The sequence below is a fragment of the Vigna unguiculata genome, chromosome 2 (genome assembly GCF_004118075.2).
Source record: "Vigna unguiculata cultivar IT97K-499-35 chromosome 2, ASM411807v1, whole genome shotgun sequence".
Classification (NCBI taxonomy): Eukaryota; Viridiplantae; Streptophyta; class Magnoliopsida; order Fabales; family Fabaceae; genus Vigna; species Vigna unguiculata.
In genome coordinates, this window is record NC_040280.1 from 24,907,862 (window position 1) to 24,923,240 (window position 15,379).

The following is a 15,379-nucleotide window of genomic DNA, read 5'->3' on the forward strand; positions in this document are numbered from 1 at the left end:
AAGGTTCCGGTCTATTTGCTTCAAAAATAAATGCTTCTAGTCTAGATACCAAAAGATTGTGAACAGAGAGTAAATAAAAAAGAAGCTTTAAAGATAAAGTTTCCACACCACACAAACAAGGCCTTTTATGAAGAAGTCCTCATCAAGTTTTATTTAGAAAGACAGTAGAAAAACAACTTTATAAAAATACGTTTAAATTTGTTCAATATACAAGTTATTAACACAAAAACATCTCTATTAAACGTTGATAAACAATATAACTTAAAATTTTTTGTTTTATATTTTTAAAAAATAATAAATCTGTTTATTTTGTTTGATTATTTATCAGAAAAGTATCATGAAAGCAGTCTCATCAATTTTAGAAAAAAATATTATTAATTTTCTCTTTTAAACTCGAAACAGTTGAATTTTGTACTACAGAAAAATAATGTTACATTATTTTTTTTCTTATAATTATAATATCAATAAGGTTTATTTATCATAAAAAAATATTAATTTGATATTTTAATTTTTGAATATATGTTTTTTTGGAAGCAAATTAATTTTACATTATTTTGTTCTTATAAATATAATATTATTTCATAAAAAGTTGTTAATTTGAAAGTTTAATTGTTGAATATATGTTTATTGGTTGTAGAAGCAGGTTATACTTTCCTTCACAATAGTCAAATAGAAAGAAAATCCAAAATAATTAGCGATGGTATCGTAAAAGGAAATGTATTATAAATACTTATCACTTTTAACTTTTATATATATATTTTTTAATATTTTGAAGACTAATTTTTCACTGTTAATTTATATACATTTCCATTGCAATAATTAAATAGGAAGAAAATCCAAAATATTTAGCTATGGTAGCCTAATAGGAAATGTATTATAAATACTGTTAACTTTTATATGTATATTTTTTAATATTTTCAAGACTAATTTTTCACTGTTAATTTATATATATATATATATATATATATATATATATTTTTTTTTTTCAAGACTAGATTTTAGTGAAAAAATCAAATAAAAGATATGAGTAACAATCTTAAAACACGTTTACCTTAACATATTGTTTAATTTTTAATTATAATGAACATTTTGAATTTGTTTTTCATTTTAAAATTTGTATACAAAGACTATTAGAAACATTTTTTTTAAGATATGCATTTCTTTTGTCAGTTCAGTCATTTTTTTTTATGATTATAATATTGAAGGAATATCTAAGTGCTGCAATTGAAAAAATATAAATGGTTAGAATTATATGCATGCATCTTGTGAATCTATATATTCAATTAATATTCTCATTATTATAAAAATTAGAAAAACATTTAATTGATGCAATTGAAAAAGAACTTAAATGGTTGGAAGTATTTATTTCCTTTATTTTATATCAATTCAAGATAATGGCAAATAAAAAGAAACTAAAATAATCCTATAACATAATTACATTCCCTATTGACAAATCATCATCAACAGTATACAAAATTTGATGAGTAATCTTGGGAGGAAATAAAATCATATAATTTAATTTCTTGAAAACTTAAAGTCCACTATTAAAATGTAGATGATAAAAATTGGGTAATTACGTTTTTTTTTAATTTTCAAAATGCAGCCAATAAAAAGGGACTGTGAGGAAAGCATCATGCCACGCTGGTAAGTTTATAAAAGCTCTAGAATGAATCTTGCGTGTGAGTTTACTTGGAAAAGGGGTGTTAGAGAGAATTGCAGAGTCTATAGAGGGGAAACTTCTCCACCATTATGGTTGTACTCGTCTTGCTTGGATTCTACCAAATCCTGCCATTTGCCGACTCAACGACTTAGGTTTGTTCTTCAGTCGAAGAACACTATCATTTCATATCTCTTCATCGTAGTTGAAGCACTGGAGTTGAGAATACCGAATAATAAAAGGGAAAAAAAAAAAAGATTTGTCTTTGGCGAATAGGTAACTCTGTAGTTTTCTGTGTTTCTACTGTCGAGGTAATTCTGAAACCTTCTCTCGATTCCTCTATATGTTTTTTTTTTTAATTGGTGTTTTGAATAATTGCGAGGGTTTTGGAATTTTCCGCTTTGGTTTGGATTTGGGATTAGAGGCAGTGATTTGGTAGATCAAGGTTGGGATTGGTTGTTCTATGTGTTTGAGCTGATCTTGATGGCTTTTCCATGAATTTCTAGGCTGATTTTGCTATTGGAATTTGGAAGTGATTCGGTGATATAAGCGCGGAATTCTTTTTGGCTTTGTTGTTTTGTTTATACGATGTCTTTGGCAGCGGTTTATTAACTACCATGGATTTTTTCTTTCGATTTCGTGATGTTTTTTCTTGTCTTTTATGATTTTTATGCTATTAATTTTCATCATCAGGAGCAGAGCCGATTCAGGGAAAAACATGTTGAGTATGCAGACTAGCTTCATGCATGGCTGGGTATGCTCAAGTCTTAAACTCATTTATACACGTGCGATTTGTTAATTTTGTCGTAAATCTTATGTTTCTCCGATTTGTGAATTTGTTGATGTTTATGTCTTGCTGGTTGTCTACGTTGCATAGATAATTGTTCTGGTTTGGTGAGAATTTAAAATTATAACCCAGTTGCTACATGGAATTTAGTTTATTATTTTTTATTCTCTTAGTTATCCATTTATCGCTAATTTTATACAGCTGGTTTTACGAGTGCCTCTAAGTATATGAGAAAAAGTTCATGTAAAATTGAAGAAATTTCTTCTAGAATGAATAGGCAATGGATAATGGAATTTTCCTGTTCATTGAGTTTATTTGTATTAAAAGTCTTCCAACTCAACAGACTGTCTTTTGGATGTTGTGATTGCTCTTTCAATAACATTTTATTAGTTCAATTCTGTATGAGATAGTACTTTTGTGATATTTTACATGTGCAAGTATGATATTACTTTGTTTTGTTCTGCAGGGAATGCTTTTATTGATTTACACCTTATTCCTTATTTTGTTAACATATGAAATGATCCTATATATTAGTTAAATATTCTAAAATGTTTTAAATATCCAGGGAGTGCCAAAGATTCTTGATATCGTGAAGTTGCTCAGGGTCTAGGATTGTATTCCACTAATGCACCTAAGACTGTTTAATTAGGTTTGTAGATAATTTTCTAGCAGACAGAAATGGAAGTGAAAACTGCAAAGGCATTGGATAGGATTGCACTCAAATTGAAGAGAAAGCGACCTTCCCAATATGCTGCACAGGTATGTGGAGCTTTGCAGCCTTCAGGCAGGATGGTAAAACAGATAAAATTGGGTGAATATAGAAAAAAACGTGCAAATGCTGGTTCTCATGTTGGGAAGTCCTTGAGTAACCGGTTTTTAAGTTATAAAAAAAGTGGGAAACCGGCTCGTCTGATGTTCTATAAGAATGGTGAGTGGGTGGATTTTCCAAGGGATATTCTTGACTTGGTTAAGAAAGATCTTGAAATCAAGAAGTCGGTTGTGGAGGTGGAGTTAAATGGGTATCATATGGTGTTAAATTTTTTCCATATGTATAAGTTGAATATGAAAACTGGTCTGCAACAACCAATGGCTTGGATTGACGAGGCAGGAGGCTGCTTTTTCCCTGAGGTCTATGCTGCTTATAGTGAAGAGCCTTATACTCTCTGCAAACAGGGCACTGGAAAAAGTACAGAGTCATATAATTCTAATGAAGTAAAATTACAATTAGAAATTGAAATAAACGGACTGGATCAGTGGAAGTTGAGGGAGTGTTCTGACGAGTCCAATTCCTTATTTAACGGTATTAGAATTGATAGTAAACAAAAAAGCTGTCCATATGATGTAGAAGTAGAAAATAGCATTAACAAAGAGAACTATGGAAATGTTGACGAATCTATACAGCAAAATCAAGAAATAGATTTAGAAGCTTATACTGAATCTGTATGTGGAAAGTTGAATTTCGATTCTGTACAGAAGATTTTTCTTAAGGGAATGAACAATAATGGCATTACTGATTCTAACATTGTTGGAATTGACCGGTGCTCTGGTGCGGCAATGCAAGCACGATTGGAGCTATTCTTGAAGCAAGCTGAAATTACAAAAAAATGTCATGGGGAGGCTAATGTTCAGTATGCCTGGCTTGCTTCTACTAAACGAGAACTGTATACAATGATGGAGTATGGGCTTGGCCACTGTAGACTATCTGCATCTAAAGGCTCATATGGCACTGGTGTTCATCTTGCAGCTGTTACCTGCCCTGACACCAGGTTAATTTTGGTATCTTTAACTTCAACAAATTTAATCATTCAAATACCTTTATTTTAGTCTTGATAAACATATATGTGGCTGATCTATTATCTTGGTAAAGTAAGATGAATGGTGGTATACGAGCTTCTCCTGATTTCTAGATTTAGCTGCAAAGTTGATTGTATTTGTTCTAATGCAATTGGTCACTAAAATCTATCTAAATTATAGCATGAGTCATGGTCTCCACTACTGCAGTTTTATGTTAGAAATTTCTATGCTGGTATTTTTTCTCCTCGTCAATCTTACTTTTATTCATGACTCCATCCATGTGTTCTTTCTCTGCATTGTTCTTTCTCTGTACTCTATGCTAATGAAGAAGTATTTTATATTTATATAACTTTTAAGTTAAACATTAGTGTCTATTATGTGGTAGGATACTGGTTATAAGGTGTTCTATGCATAACTGCTGGATTTTTCTTCATCCAGTTTTTGCTGCACTACTTTTAGTTTCTGTATGGAGTTGTGAGCATATTTTCTTCCTGGTTTTGTTCTTTTCCTAATTGTTATAATTACGACTGTCAAGGTTTTTTTGTCGAGATTGTTTTATTATATGTATTATTGCACACAAAGTACTTTCTTTCCATATTTACTTTTAGCGTATTATTATGTTTATTTCACACTTTATTGTGCCTACTATTATGTATTTTATGTCTATCGTTCTTTTGGAATATTTGGAGAAGGATTAAATTTTGCTGTATGTACAGTGCACGTTATTGTGATGTTGACGAAAATGGGGTTCGGCATTTGGTCCTTTGTCGTGTAATAATGGGAAACATGGAGATTCTCCGTCCCGGCACTGGTCAGTTCCAGCCCAGTAGCTATGAATATGATAATGGGGTGGATGACATTCAATGTCCGAGATATTATGTGGTGTGGAATATGAACATTAACACCCACATCTATCCAGAATTTGTTGTTAGCTTCAAGCTGTCTTTTGATGCTGAAGGTGATGCATTGTTCCTTTAATTTTACCTGTTACTAAATTTTTGCTTTCCTGCCTCTTGCTAACAATAATTTGTGCATTTTAATATTATGTACTTAGTACTCAATGAGTAGAACAAAAGGCAAACTAGTTGGTACACGTGGTTTTTTCTTTCCTTTTTGTTGAAAAAATTCTATAAGATGTTCGTATTAGGAAACATTGTGTCATCCATAGATTGTTGATATCTCCTCGTGGGTGCTTTTTGATGCGAGGTTGTGTGACCGCCATTCCTTTCTTAATTTTTTGTCTTGATCATTAATACGTGGTGCATTTTTACAGGTCTTTCTTGTGGAAGTGAAAGGAAGAATGATGTTTCTGGGGTTATGACAGCCTGCCATGGTCCTCAAGGACTGTTACCTTCTTGTGCAGAAGTCAAGGTATGTTACTTGATATTTGAGTTTTGGACTGATTCTTTCCCGGGCTTTCTATGTTAATACATATTCTATAACTGTTGTTTACCTGCAAGTGTTATCTTTGTTTGTGTTTACCGTTTTTGCCTTGTATTTTCCTTCAATTTATTATTTGAAAGTACATTGTCTGTTCTAATGGGAATACAACTCAGAAGGAGTTGGAAGTTTCATGAAGGTTTGACTATTAAGGTAGTCTGATATGGTCTGAGTTATTGGTGGAAAGACAAGTTAGAGTTTTGGGGGAGGAAAAACAAAATTTCCGTGACAAACATATTAGGGTAGGTTTACTTTCCCAAAAATCAGTTGGTAATTTAGATTGACGGTGATCGGGATATTACGGTTGCTTCATGACATATTTGGATGTCTGAATGGCAGTCCGTTTTCTCCCCTTTAAGGAATTCAGTCATTATTGTTTTAATATCTCATTTCGTTTCCTCTAGTGTATTCTTGTGTACCCTTTTTTTTTAGGTCCTGTTTGGTAGATAAGAGAGAAATGGAGTGAATTGAAACAAAAATAAGTGAAAACAGGGTTAGAAATAAAGTGGAAGTTAAATATATTTGGTTGAAGATATACAGAGAAGAGTGGGAATAGATAAGAAATAAAGTAGAAAAATACTGATGGGACCCACTTATTTTTAGTTATTTCATCTCTATCAGACGGTCTTAATTAAATTCATTGTTTCTATTTTCACTCTCACTCCCCCAACCAAACACACCATTAATGTGTTTGGTTTAGTGCAAAATGTACAGTTACCAGGAAATACTAGTTTTACTTTTCTGTTTACAGTTACCAACAAACACTTTTTGAGATTTGTCTGAGATGAATATTGTTAGCATATTGCCCATATATATAAAGATCATTATAGTAACCATTTTGGATTTGTGGGGTATATGTCCAGGGAACAGCTCCCTCAAGAGGTCCAACATCGCCTTGGATGTCTTTTCCTTTGCTTTTTGCTGCTATCAGAAACAAGGTTCCTCCTAATGATATGGAACGTGTCAAAAAACATTATGAACAATTCAGGGTATGTAAAGTATCTCCACTTGTTGCCCACGCCTTGATTGATGAAATATCTCTAATATATCGTGCCGTTCTTGTTCAGTCAAAGCAGATATCCCGGAATGATTTTGTGAAGATGCTGAGGTTAATAGTTGGAGATGCTCTATTGAAACTTGCAATGGCAGAACATCAATTTAATGTATATATGACCTTTTCTTTATGAATTTCGTATTTCTGATAAACCTTGAAATCATAGGCTACTGTCTTCTGCTATGTGGTCATACCTCCTTAATGATGTTTAATTGGCTGCACGCAGATACCATCCTATGTTAAGGAAGGCTAAGGCTTTAATATTAGTAGCATGAGGAGATGGATATTTCTTCTCTTGGAGGCAAATATTTTCAATTTTTTGCTGGACAGGTCAATTATTAGATCCTAGAGATTCTTTTTCATTTTCTTTCGTCATTTTGGACCTTGAATTGTAGTTGATGCTAGAACTTCTTCATTAGTTTACTTGAAATCATCTGTTTTCAGATACATTGTCGACCCACCTATTTGTAATAAACATCATTCATTAAATATTTCCTGTTGTCTTTTTCACTACCACTTCTCATCCGTATTTTGGATTTGTTCATCGTATCATAGAAAAAGTACTTGGTACATAAAATAAGACCCCAATTTCTTAAAAGATTGGCCAAACTTAATCATTCTCAACTCAAGGGACCTAATTATTTGAAGAGATAATAAAAATTAATACGTACAATTATAATTAAAATAATTTATTTTATCTATCATATCACTTAAATTATTTATTAACTCTTATAAAATTTATCTTCAAATCTATTCACTTCATTTTCTAAATTCATTTAAAAAACACACATATTCATTTATTCAAATTCATATAAATGCATCTTCACACACTCTCTCAAATTCATCCACACGAAAGAACACATTTAAGGGTGTGTTATGTGTTCTTACGTGGGTGATGATTTGAGGGAAAAAGATGATTGATTTGAATTGATTAGAAAGTAATATTTATGTTGTTCTTTTTTATGGATTTGAGGTGATAGTGGAGTGGATTTGAAAGTAATTTTTGTGAAAGTTTGTGAAGAATTTGACTGATGTGATTAAAAAAAATTAAATTTGATAGATGAAGAAGTTAAATTACCAAATTGTCATTGGTGTTAAATATAGTATGAAGTGATAATTAGATAAGTTGAAATTAATTTTACAATTTTTTGTACATAAATTTAAATATTATAGATAAATATTAATTGAAAATAATATTTTAATGTATTTGAACGCAAAAATAAAGTATTTTAATTTTTTATTAAAAAAATGAGTAATTTTTAATTACAAGAAACTTGAATTCGGATAATGAAACATTTGTAACCGGATGCATGAAAAACTGGAATCGAATACAACTATATTGTATTCCATTATTCTTCGTATCTCATATATGGAAAGTATGCAAAATGGAAAATCAAACACACCATAAAATACAAGTAAAGTGAAATTAGAACGAATGAAACAAGAATATAGTTGTAATTTGATACATTTATCTAATAGTAAAATAAAAAATATGCTCTAATATCCTAAGACACTGCCTTTTGCTTTCATCACAAACAAACAATCTTTTATACACAAAATCATCGCTCTTAATTCTTTTACTACAATAAATTTATCCATAAAAATACGCCCTAAATTTTCTATCTGTCATTAAAGTTTGTCTATTCGTTAAGTTTTATCGCATTTTTTCGTAATATTTTTAAGATTTCAACCTATATCATTACTAAGATATTTATTACACTATTTAGATCGTAATTGCATAGTTTTATAGATCGTAATTTATCGTAAAAAAAATTAAAAGTACATTTAGATGGTGAAACTGTTCATCATAAGCTAAGAGACATGTCCATGTAACCTCTTAAAAAAATTACATTATTTTATTTTTTATATTAAAAATACGAGAGAAGAAGTTCTAGAAAGACGTGAAGATATGGATGAGAGAATTGAGAAACAAGAAATCGGAAAAAGAAAAAATAAATGAAAGGTGACACAGATGGTGAGTCAGCAAACAACACGGTCCAATAAAACGGAGGCGGTGAGGAAAGAATAGATAACAGCAGGTGAGCATATGAAATCCTCAGTGTGAACTTGTGGGGGTTTACTTGGAAAAGGGGTAGGGAGAAATTGCAGAATCTAGGGGAGACGCCTCCATTACCAGTTCTTTTCTACGGGCGTTGTATTTACGTAACCCTACCATTTGCCGATCTTCCAGTTAGGGTTTTTCGCTTTAAGCGAAGAACGGTGTAAATAGTATCCTTATCCCTCCGATGCACCAAGGGAATTGAAAATAGAGTAAAAGAAAAAAAAAACAAAAAAAAAAGAGGTGAAAAATTTGTCTGTTTTAAATAGGTAATTCTGTTGTTGTGCATGTTTGTGCACTCAGGTAATTTCTGAAGCTCTCTGGATTTTGTTTTTTTCATGTGCTTTTTGATTCAGAATTTTAATATATGTGAGGGTTTGAACAATTTTTTTTGTTCCTTTGACTTTTAGATTTAGGGCTTGGATTTAGTAGATCGGGCTTGGGTTTGGTTGTCCATGGTGTTTGAATCAATTTTTTTGTTTATCTGTAATTTTTGGAAGCTAATTTTTATTTTAGAAGTAATATTGTTAGTTTTTTAGGAGATGGTGTTTTAATTTGTTGATTTCGGTACTGTGTCTTTGGTCGTCGTAGACCACCTAGACTTTGCCTTGTTATACAGTTTTTTATATAAATTTTTATGAATTTCATTTTTATTCTGTTAAATTCGATCATCAGGAGAAGAGCTGTGCCGGGGAAAAGCATGTACAGTATGATCACTAAATGCAGTGCTGGGTATGCATAAATTTATTTAAATTCGTGTGTTTGATCTATTTCGAGGTATTTCTTAAGTTTGTTTGATTTGTGAACTTCTTGTTGTTTAAAATTATCTGTTTAAGTTTGTTTGATTTGTGAACTTCTTGTTGTTTAAAATTATCTGTTTATACGAGCAGCCGTACGAGGATACAGCCTTTTATGTTAAATGACTTTGGTGTCGGGTGCAGTAGGTGCATTTGGAGGCCTTACTTACGAAAAATTGTTATTTGATTTTGCTTCAAGGCCTGACACACCATCCTTTCTAAATTCTAAATTTAAGAATAAAGAGTTACTAGTGTGTTACATGGAGATTTGTCCAGATCACGTAATCTCGGAGTGTGTAATAATTTATCCTCAAATACATCCTTTTAAAAGCTCCCTCACAAATATTTTTATACTCTATTCTTTAGTTTCAAGCATTAGTACTAGTTTGGTTTCTTCGGTATAGCCCTGATGGTGAAGAATAGAACAATATCTTGAGAGTTGAAATTTGTTTTCTCCAAAGGTTGCATTAGATTCTTCCATATTTGGGTATACTTAAAACTTGTATTTCCTGCATAACTTTGCATCCAGTGCTCTGTAAATTAACTAAAGCCTGTCTGGCAGTTTTATGCAAAAGAGTTTAGTTTTTAGGTGTTTATTTTGCAGTCCTTACTGTGAGGAATAGGTATGGTACAGTTGAAGCCAGGGAATGAATTTGTTGGTTGGTGCCGGTGCAATAGAAAACAGAATTTTTATGAGTTTATTTGGACTGTTTTAGTGAGTATTTAAAATAATAAAATTGGGATCCTCTTGGAATTGATATTATTGTTTTTTATTCCCCACCTTATCTATTTATTGTTTGATGAACATTCTTATCATCGGCGTTTATTATTAGTCCTCTTACTGCTCTGATTGAATTTTGTGATTTAGTTAACTAGCATTGACCTTTTAATAGGTCTGGTCCTCAAGGTTATTCATGTTTTGCAAGAGAACTGACCAATCTTTATGTTGTAAACCAAATATAAATAGTTTCAGGGTTCTGTATTAATAAACCTTTTTAGTTTTATTATAACATTTTATACATATTTTGAACTTGTATTTTCTTGAGGTTTGCAATTTTTGGTCTCCTAAATATCATTTGAAATTGACATTAAAAACTAGTCCAGAAATATTTTTATGTAAAATTGGATAAATTCAGCTTAGACGAATTAGCATTACTTTGTTCATTGTATTTATTTTGAGACTATATTGAGGAAACTTTTCGTAGGTGGTTCAAGGAATAGGAAGGAAAAATATTTTTATTTAATGAGCTAATTTTGGCTAAAAAAAGGTTTTGTTTTCTTTTTTTCTTGAAATGCTCACGGGAGATGTATGTCCAAGCATGTCCGTTACAGTGTTTTGGGTGTTGACTACTTTTTGTGTATTTTATAAGTTCAGTACTATATTTTATTTAATCTTGTTGGAGATAGCACATTGCAATATCTCTCCTGTCCTGTGCATGTGTTTCAGACTACTTGTTTTGTTATCCAGGAATGCTTTTATTAGTTAACCCCTTGTTTTTTATTTGTCAATTTGTTAATTTTGTGTTCATTATCCTATATATAAGTTCAATATTCTCAAAATTTTTAAACATTCAGGGATTGCCAAATATTCTTGATGTCTCGGTCTTCACCATTGGCACCACAGTTTCTTTGAAACTGCTCAAGGTCTAGGTTTCTATTTAACTGCCGCACCTGAGCTTTTATATTTAAGCGTGTTTATAGATATTGGGTTAGTAGATAGAAATGGAAGCAAAAATCGCAAAGGCATCGGATAGGGTTAATCTGAAGGATAGGGTTAATCTGAAGCGCAAGCGAGCGACCAGATATGCTGCACATTTTAGTGGAGCTTCACAACCAATTTTAGGCCATTGGCCATCGTATGTGTCACCAACGAGCAGGGTTGCCAAACGGATGCGATTTGGTGGATGTAGAAACAAGCTGACAAATGCTGGTCCTCATATTGACCAGTCCTTAGTTAGGCGTTTTTCAAATTATAAAAAGAGTGGGAGACTGGAGCGTTTGATGTTCTATAGGAATGGTGAATGGTGTGACCTTCCTAAGGATGTTGTTGACTTGGTTAAGAAGGATCTTGAAGTCAAGAAGGTAGCTGTGGAGATAGAGTTAAATGGGTATCATCTTGTATTTGATTTTTTACATCTGCGCAAGGTGGACCTAAAAACTGGCTTGCAACAACCTATAGCTTGGATTGATGATGCAGGTCACTGCTTTTTCCCAGAAATCTATACTTACTCTGACGAAGAACCTTACAATACCAGCAAACAGGAAAGTGGAAAAAGTCCCGACTCTTATGCGTCTAATGAAATAAAACTACATTTAGAAGTTGAAATCAATGGAGTGGATCAATCCAGACTGAGTGAGTGTAGTGGGGAGTCCAATGCTCTAGTTAAGGGTATTCAAATTGATACTAAACAAAACTACTGTCAATATGATGTAGAAGTTGAAGATAGCATTAACAAACAGGACTGCAGAAATGTTGGTGAAGCTATTCAGCACAATCAAGACATAGGTTTAGATGCTTATACTGAATCAATATATGGAAAATTGGATTTGAATTCTGTACAAAAGATGTTTCTCAAGGGAATGAGTAGTTTTGGCAGTTCTGATTCAGACATAGTTGAGATTTACCACTGCTCAGGTGCGTCAATGCAAGCTCGATGGGAGCTTTTCCAGAAGCAAGCTGAAATTACAAAAAAAATTCATGGGGAAGCAAACATTCGGTATGCTTGGCTTGCTTTTTCTAAAAGAGAACTGTCTACAATGATGGAGTATGGACTTGGTCATTGTGGACTATCTGGACCAAAGTGCACATATGGCATTGGTGTTCATCTTGCTGCTGCTTCTTGCCCTGATGCCAGGTTAGTTTTTATATCATGGACCCTGAATGATAAAATCTTAATATTATTAATAGTGATGATAAATTTATCTGGAGATTATACTTGATTGGCTAAGAGCATGGGCATCTCATTTTAAGATTAAGGTTTTAGGTTGATGAGCAAGTTAATCCTTGATTTTCAACTGGTGACTAAAATGTATCTCTATCTACAAATTATAATTAGAGTCGTAGACTCTGCATATTCGAATATATGTTAGAAACTTAAGTGATAGCATTTTTTTCAGTCACCCAGTTTTAACCTATACTTGGCCTACTATGTTATTGTTATCTTCTGCATTGTTTTTTCTGTGTAGTGTGCATGACTTAATTATTTATATATTTCATAAAGATAAGCATTATTGTCCATGCATTAATAAAAGTTGAATAGTCTTTTGGCCGTAGGATTTCCTTCTGTAAAAATTTCATCACTTTATCTTGTACTGTCTTCATAACTTTGTTTTTTACTTGTTCTGTATTGGTCATATTGAGTTTTATTCCTAACTGCTGGAATAATCTTTAATCAGTTTATAATGAACCTTTTACATTGAGGGTGAAGTGATGACCTTCCTGTTGTTCTTTCTGTCGCTGTTTTTTCGGTGTTGTTACATACAAAGTTCTTTTAACTTCTGTCCTAATATCATCTTTTTTAACCAATTTATTATGTTACTATTTGGTATTTAGATTATATATGACGCTATTGGAAGGCTTAGAGAATGATTCAGTTTTTCCATTTGTGTAGTGTACGTTATTGTGATGTTGACGAAAATGGGGTTCGACACTTGGCCCTCTGTCGTGTAATAATGGGGAACATGGAGATTCTCTGTCCAGGCAGTGGTCAGTTTCAACCCAGTAGTTGTGAATATGATAGTGGGGTGGATGATATTCAGTGTCCGCGATACTATGTTGTGTGGAATATGAACATGAACACCCACATCTATCCCGAATTTGTTGTTAGCTTCAAGGTCCCTTCTGATGCTGAAGGTGATATGTTGTTCCTTTAGTTTGTTTTCCTTTAACTGCTCATCTGAGCTTTCCTGGCAAAAATAAGTTTTTAATATTGTCTAACTATGATATCTATGATTCTTTCTTTTCATTTGCATGGAAATTTTTACGAGATGTTAGTATTCAGAAATAGTGTTTCATCTGTAGATTGTCGATATCAACTTGAGGTCTATCTTACATTCATCAGATTAATTTCTTCACTCTGGTCAAATGGAACAGCAGGGGTTTCTGCCACTTAGCTGTTGTATAATATGATTCTTTTCCTGTGATCATTTATTCATGTTTCATTTTTACAGGTCATTTTTGTGGACATGAGGTTAATACAGCCTCTCGCGGTCCTCATGGCCTCTCGGAGTCATCTGCTATAGATAATGTAAGTTATTTGATATTTTAGTTTTGCATCTAATTCTTTTGCAGGTTTTAAATGTTATTAAACAGTTTTTTAACTGGTTTTTGTATCTTAAAATTCCAATGTTATGTTTTTAGTTTTTTCTTGATATGGTGAAATATGTAGATGATCTATTCTAAAAGAACAGTAGTAGTTTGCATAATTTGATATTCCTTATAGAAGAATTGCATGTTCGACAAGGTTTTGCCACATAAGGTACAGGGTGGTGATTAAGGATCGCAGCTTTGACTATTAAGTTCCTGCATAAACTTTATGGTGCTCAGGTCTGTTCTTTCTTAGGCTGCAAGCACAAATGCACAGTTTAGGGTTTTGGGAGAGAAACATACCACATTTAGAGATTTTATCATGCTTTTGAAAACTGTCTTATTTAAATCATGTATTGTTTTTATTTCCTATTAGTACAGCATTATCCATATAATTTTGAAATGTTGGATACCTGCTTAGGGAAAAGCTCATAGTGTGGTTGCTAGTACTCCAAAAGTCCCGAAATCCCCTTGGATGCCTCTACCTGCGCTTTTTGCTGCCATAAAAAATCAGGTTCCATCCAAGAACATGAATCTTATCAAAACACATTATGAACAGTTCAAGGTATGCAAAATAAGTTCCAGTTGATGTCCTTCTAGCTTGATTGGTAAAATGATATCACTAATATTTCATCATATTCTAATTCAGTCGAAGCAGATATCCCGGGATGATTTTGTGAAGATGCTGAGGTTAATAGTTGGAGATGCTCTGTTGAGAGATACAATAAATGATCTTCAATACAAGGTACAGTTTTTTTTTTTTGAAATGAATTTGGCTTTGACATCTTGTGATTGGTGATATACATTCTAAAGATGTTACTTGCTGTTATGTATATTAGGCTATATTTTCATATTTCTTATTTCCTTTTTCTAATGTTGTTCACATCTGCTATGTGGTTGTACCTCTTAAATGTTTGACTGACTTTTTGCAGATACCTTCCAATGGGGGATTGGATGACTCAATCAAGAAGGAAGGCTAAGGCTTTTTTCCTAATGGAAGGTGAAGGTGGAGATCTTTGGCCTTGGAATTGAATATTGTAAACTTCTGGATAAATGAAAAAAATGGAGTTGTGATATTTTTTCTCTAGGCAAACTTTCCTTTTCATTTCCATGTCATCCTCATTTGGACCTGCTACCCATGTGCAACTGGAACTAAGTTAGAGTTTATTTTAATTTGTCTGTTGATTATATGCCCTGTCAATTTTCCACCTTCTGTTAGGTTTTTATAATTGCAATAAATAATGAAAATTGGATATTCTCTATTTCCCCCCTTTCAAATCTCATAATTAGTTTACTTCGTATTGTGGATTTGGTGTGTAGAACCACTTGTGATGTCAATGGTGTTTTTGAAGCATGTTAGGGAATTTTTTCTTTCTCCAATCTGCCTGGTGTAGACTGTTACTGATTTAATTCTTGAATGAAGGTGCCTAGCTTTTGGGCTGGTTTATCTGTTTGGAATACAAAGAGTTAACATTGCTTCTGATT

The 15,379-nt window shown here is 32.5% G+C and overlaps 2 protein-coding genes across 5 annotated transcripts; both read left to right on the forward strand.

The window, feature by feature from the left end:
- Positions 1-1,692: 1,692 nt before the first annotated feature.
- Positions 1,693-7,245, forward strand: LOC114174733 (inactive poly [ADP-ribose] polymerase RCD1-like). Of its 4 annotated transcripts, none has more exons than XM_028059580.1 (8): positions 1,694-1,968; positions 2,351-2,411; positions 3,010-4,210; positions 4,955-5,196; positions 5,512-5,609; positions 6,542-6,667; positions 6,746-6,841; positions 6,959-7,245. In XM_028059580.1, exons 3-8 carry the CDS (start codon positions 3,123-3,125, stop codon positions 6,983-6,985), a joined length of 1,677 nt encoding a protein of 558 aa, XP_027915381.1. In that variant the 5' UTR covers positions 1,694-1,968; positions 2,351-2,411; positions 3,010-3,122; the 3' UTR covers positions 6,986-7,245. The 4 variants fall into 4 exon arrangements, with proteins under 4 accessions (XP_027915382.1, XP_027915381.1, XP_027915383.1 ...); XM_028059582.1 differs by having other exon boundaries at positions 3,094-4,210; XM_028059581.1 differs by having other exon boundaries at positions 1,693-2,411; positions 3,094-4,210.
- A 1,550-nt stretch (positions 7,246-8,795) lies between these two features.
- Positions 8,796-15,156, forward strand: LOC114173655 (inactive poly [ADP-ribose] polymerase RCD1-like). The gene is made up of 8 exons (XM_028058160.1): positions 8,796-9,094; positions 9,467-9,523; positions 11,164-12,443; positions 13,200-13,441; positions 13,759-13,835; positions 14,316-14,459; positions 14,544-14,639; positions 14,827-15,156. The coding sequence occupies exons 3-8, from the start codon at positions 11,311-11,313 to the stop codon at positions 14,872-14,874; spliced, it is 1,740 nt and encodes a 579-aa protein (XP_027913961.1). The 5' UTR covers positions 8,796-9,094; positions 9,467-9,523; positions 11,164-11,310; the 3' UTR covers positions 14,875-15,156.
- Positions 15,157-15,379: the final 223 nt, after the last annotated feature.